This window comes from Trypanosoma rangeli (genome assembly GCF_003719475.1).
Source record: "Trypanosoma rangeli strain AM80 chromosome Unknown Tra_15.4_contig_00658, whole genome shotgun sequence".
NCBI lineage: Eukaryota > Euglenozoa > Kinetoplastea > Trypanosomatida > Trypanosomatidae > Trypanosoma > Trypanosoma rangeli.
Window position 1 is genome coordinate 132 of NW_021706407.1, and position 4855 is coordinate 4986.

The 4855-nt window shown below is 51.3% G+C and overlaps 2 protein-coding genes across 2 annotated transcripts, besides 7 other annotated features; both read right to left on the reverse strand.

Moving 5' to 3' along the window:
- The first annotated feature begins 240 nt into the window (after positions 1 to 240).
- Positions 241 to 255: a microsatellite.
- Positions 256 to 307: a microsatellite.
- Positions 308 to 312: 5 nt separating this feature from the next.
- TraAM80_09709 (uncharacterized protein) lies at positions 313 to 1434 on the reverse strand (the record flags this gene model as incomplete). Its single annotated transcript, XM_029386377.1, has 1 exon — positions 313 to 1434. The coding sequence occupies one exon, from the start codon at positions 1432 to 1434 to the stop codon at positions 313 to 315; it is 1122 nt and encodes a 373-aa protein (XP_029233757.1).
- Positions 1435 to 1739: 305 nt separating this feature from the next.
- Positions 1740 to 1768: a sequence feature (A-rich).
- A 119-nt stretch (positions 1769 to 1887) lies between these two features.
- Positions 1888 to 1918: a microsatellite.
- Positions 1919 to 1928: a microsatellite.
- Positions 1929 to 2202: 274 nt separating this feature from the next.
- TraAM80_09710 (uncharacterized protein) lies at positions 2203 to 4116 on the reverse strand (the record flags this gene model as incomplete). The annotated part of the gene is made up of 1 exon (XM_029386378.1): positions 2203 to 4116. One exon carries the CDS (start codon positions 4114 to 4116, stop codon positions 2203 to 2205), a length of 1914 nt encoding a protein of 637 aa, XP_029233758.1.
- Positions 4117 to 4336: 220 nt separating this feature from the next.
- Positions 4337 to 4373: a sequence feature (GA-rich).
- Positions 4374 to 4403: 30 nt separating this feature from the next.
- Positions 4404 to 4426: a microsatellite.
- The last annotated feature ends 429 nt before the right edge of the window (positions 4427 to 4855 follow it).

Sequence of the window (4855 nt, forward strand, 5' to 3'; positions counted from 1 at the left end):
ACCAGCCGTGCTTACGCTCCGTTTCCTCCGAGCAGTGCCCCATGTTCTTCCAAAGAAACATCATGCTGAGAATCCCAACCGTCGTATGGAGTGGGTACTCCTGTGTGAACAACTTCAACTGAAAGACCGGCAAACGGTCGCACTTCCACCGGGTGTAGACCATTGTCAACTATACTGTCACGCACCAAATGGTTTGCCTTCTCGTTTCAGATGTGTACCTCTTGTTGTTTTTGTTGTTGCACTACAACAAAACAAAAAAATAATAATAAAAGAACGCAACAACAACAATAACAAAAATAATACATAAATAGTTTAAAAGGGCAGAGAACGGTAGCGGAGTTCCATGGTTTTGGAGGTATCCGACGTAAACCCAAAGGCGTACGCTGTCACATGCCTGCGAGCAGCACCGTTTTCGGTGCCCGTCTCTTGTTGAACCTTCCCGACATCCAACCTCACTTGGTCGATCAGAACCACCATGGAATGATAATCCCTTACAGGAACGGTAAGGGAGCCGTCGTAGTGAGCCACCATGGTGAGGTGAAGCGTAAGAGGCACGCCTGTCTCATTCTTGGGTAATTTTGGGTGCGACGGAAAGAGCTGCAGTGAAATACGTCGTTTTCCCCCAACCGCGTTGTACGCTTCGCTGGGGTCCGCCCCATTTTTGTCACACAGGTAGAAGGCAGACGCATTTTTAATGTACTTACTAAGTATCATGGACAGAGAGGGGCTAACCTCCTCTTTTTTGCCAGACAAACTTCTTTTTGAAAACTCTGAAGCAAGTTTGATTGAAGCCTTCTTGAAAACACTCGACACCCTCGACACACACCTGGCACAGTACGCCGACATCACCTCCAAATTCGCACTGGTAGGATTTTTTGCACCATCCGCGGCACCCAAAGGGACATTTTTGGAGTTACGACACTCAACGCTCAGGTCAAAAGGGTTAATTGTCTTTGGACAAACCCTCTCATGGGTTCGTCCCCTGCCCTCGCCGTGGTCGGCATCCAAGTACTTCAGGTTCGTCAAGTTCACGGGGCGTGCGTGTCCTGGATCGAGTGAGTGATCGACGTCCTTGTCAAGCAACCTAAAGTACACCATATATGCCGCCGTGTTGATGGAGGACCACGTCACCTCAGTGACACCAGAGGACATGCCTGGGGGCGCTCTAGCGGCATCGGCTCCCTTGGTCTTGGCGGCTGCAACCTGGTGCATTGCCAACACCGGCGAAAGCCACCGTGTGCGCTGAGTGACACCGTCTCTAGTTATGACCACACGTATTTCATCCCAGCATGATGTTCCAACGCACGAGGACCGGGGAGAAGCGAAGGTAGTGCAGAGATCCACGCTGATGTCCTCCAATGTAACACAACAGGAAAAGCGTCCCCCGTCCGAAGACTGGAGGACAACAGTGTGCCCATTGTCTGGTCTAAGCATTAATTGACGTCAGCAAAAGCAAACAATTCACCATTCACTCCTTTTTGTTTTTGTTTCTCTTTGAGCTCTGATGAGCACCTTTCCTTCGTTCCCCTCATGTGATCAGAGAAATCCTCCTCGAAACAAACCGAAAAGGCAACAAGAAGCAAAAAAAGACTTGCGTGGAAAGACCGCAACAGATGTCAACCACTCGAACATACCGACAACATCACGTCAAGGACCATCAGGCGGGAAGGTCCAGTCAAATACACACGGTAAGGAAAGTGAAAGACAAAAATAAAACAATAAGTTAAGCACCGCAGGCCAAAAAGGAAAAAAAAACAAAAAAAAAGAATTGGAACATCGCAAACTAGAGGCGCTGGTGCAGTGTGGCTGTGCAACCCAGCTGAACCCCCGCCCCGTTTTACCCCCTCCCTCAGCTTTTCTCTTGCCTCGTTTTCCCTCCACAAAGCCCCCCCACCCCCCACCCCACCCCCACACGCACAGACACACACTGTTGATGAAGCATCGCATAGCCGATCGTGCGTGAAGATAAGATAGGGGTAAGCGAAAGAGAGAGGCTGCTCCGTCCCAGGTGAGCCAGAAACCAATTCTGGCAAAAAGAGGCATCTCTCCCTCACCGCCAAACACAGTGTAACCACGCGGGGAAGAGCACCATGAAAGTAAAGAACAAACGCCACAGCTCCTCGCCCACGCGAAACACACACTCGCACACACCAACAAGAAAGAGAGGGAGGGAGGCACGCCAGTAACACGCAGTGCAATTCCCTACGAGCAGTCACTTGCCCTCAGGGGCTGAAGTTCTGCCTGATTTACCTCGTCACAGCGGTGCAGAAGCAGGTCCTTGCACTTGCGCGCCCACTTGCCTGGTTGCGGCGGGTTGGCGCGCAGCCACCCGCAAAGAGCACATAGCAGAGCACAAAGAAAAAGCACAATCGCCGGCACAAGAAACAATCGCCGGGCCGCGTTCCTTTTTGCCACGCTTTCATCTACAGCAACGTTAGGCTCTTCACCGGCCCTTCCGACCGCGCTAGAGTAGACGAGGTAAGAGGTCATCATGCCCCGGTCCTCGTGGGTTAGAGTGTGGCAATGATACACCACCTCACCCGTAAAAGTGGCGGCGCGCCAACGAATAATTGTTTGACCATCAAGGATGGGAATTGTATCACGCATATCCCCGGGGAAAACTCCGAAATCGGCCATGGAAAAATTCTCGTGTTGGCCCCCTTTGCGGGGAGTAAAGCCCACAAACACAAAATGATTCACATGCAAGTGAAGCGGATGTGGTGTGCTATTCGTGGGATCCCCAAACACGCGAGCCTCAACCGTCGCACCAAGGGGGACAACAAATCCATGGTAATTCTCAAGCACCTCCCCCTTCCTTCCTGAGAAATGCTCACGAAAGCAGGTCGTTGAATTGGCACGCGGCGAGCAGTCCGTGCCGTACCCAATACCGTAGTAGGGCTTTGGGTCTGGAATCCATGACTGCGAAAAGGAGATATCTCGCCTAAATGTTGGCTTGCCCGCAGTCAAGTAGGCCGCATCCCTAGATCTAAAACAGAGAGGAAATGTCAACTCCTCGGGATGACAACAATGCGAGCGACGACGTTCTCGTTTCGGCAAAATTGGGCTGAGACCTATATAAAATATGGGCTCCCCCAATCTCGCCAACATGACTGGAAGCTTCCCCTCTCCATCCCTTCCGCATATTGTCACCACATCGTAACGGGTGGCAGTTGTGAAGTACAGCCAATTCCCCTTTACCTCACGTGTACACTTGAGCGGAACTCCATCGATGGCTGCCACGTAGAAACGGCACTCCTTCGGAAAGCTAATGTTCAGGTAGCACGACCCAGCCGCAAAAGCCAAACGAAGAAGTGTAGGCTCGCCGCGTTTTACCATTATGGTCGGCTTGTGTTGCCCATTGACGAGAAACAAGTCCGGGGGCAGCGGCAGTTCTTTTCCACTCTTGCTCACAATACGGGGTCTCGATGACATGTTTGTTCCAATGGCAGTGTCCACGCTCTCCATAGTCATTCCATCACAGAGCTTTGAGATGCCCAAGCGATACAAATGTATCATCAAGACAAATGAGTGCAATGAGGCCAGCGTATCATGTTTTGCCGAATCAACAATAAAAGCTCCAAACAATCCCCCCATGAGTAGCAGGTAGGACGAGCCGTGGGAGTGGGTGTGATACCAGTGCAATCCAGGAAGGTGCTTCTTCGGTATGTTCAATTCATACTTCATAAACTGCCCCGGAGCGGCGGCCTTAAAGACGTCATCAACGTGGGGATCGCCATGCACACCGTGGAAATGAACATTTGTGGAATTCACCCCGTGAAAGTTGTACAGCTGCTCCGCACTGTGTGCATACATCTGTTTGCCCAGATCATTGAGCAACCGCAGGACCAGCTTCCCCCCAGGTTTGACGTGAATCACGGGGCCTGGAAGAGAGGCAACGCCCTCGTAAAAGTACACACGTCCCGTGTAAACAAACACCGCCCCGTCGCCGTAGTCACGCAACGGCACAGTCACTTGTGATGCGCGAACCCTGAGATCGACGAAGGTCGTTCCATGCGACGAAAACACTTCCCTCAGCGCCGCCAGCTCCCTGCCGCTTCCCGGCACCGCTGGCCCCAGCAGCAGAAGGAAGAGACAAAGCGTTAAGCACCGTGGCATCTGGCAGCACCTGTACTCCCCACACTACTGCCAACAACCACTCACTAACTACAAAAAGTCAAGCAAAAAAATAAAAATAAAAATGCTTGAGTTAATGAACTTATCTAAAGTTAGCCTTTCTTTTTGCTTTGCCTTACTTATCTTGAGGAAATGGTGGGACCGTTCCACTTGTATTCTATTGTTCCTCACGTCACGTGCAATGCGCCGACATGCCGATCACAGAAAAAAGAGAGAAAGACAGGAAGAAAAAAAAAAAGCCGGAACAACGTCGCGAATCAGTAGCAACGACGCACACACACACACACACACAGAGGTGGTGCATGTGCACGAGGGCGAGACGGGAAGAATAAAGACGGCAATGACTCCCACTATCTTCCTTTCTCGCTGCGCCTCTTTTAAGGGCCAAACTACGAGTATCCACTAATAACACAGACGAAAGTGGAGGGGACAAGCAGCCACCATTCACGAAAAGAAAACGCGTATCCTACGTCGTCCGCTCTTTCCACTATATCCCTACATCAGAGCTTTCAGCCTGTGAAGTTGCTCCAGGGAGCACCCGGTCCATTTTGGGTCGGTGACGTCCACATCGTTGTTGTTAATCATTTGCTTGTATTTGGCCTCATTCCTGCGGGCGATGGGATCACGCCAGTACGGGTATCCCGCCCACCAGCCGTGCTTACGCTCCGTTTCCTCCGAGCAGTGCCCCATGTTCTTCCAAAGAAACATCATGCTGAGAATC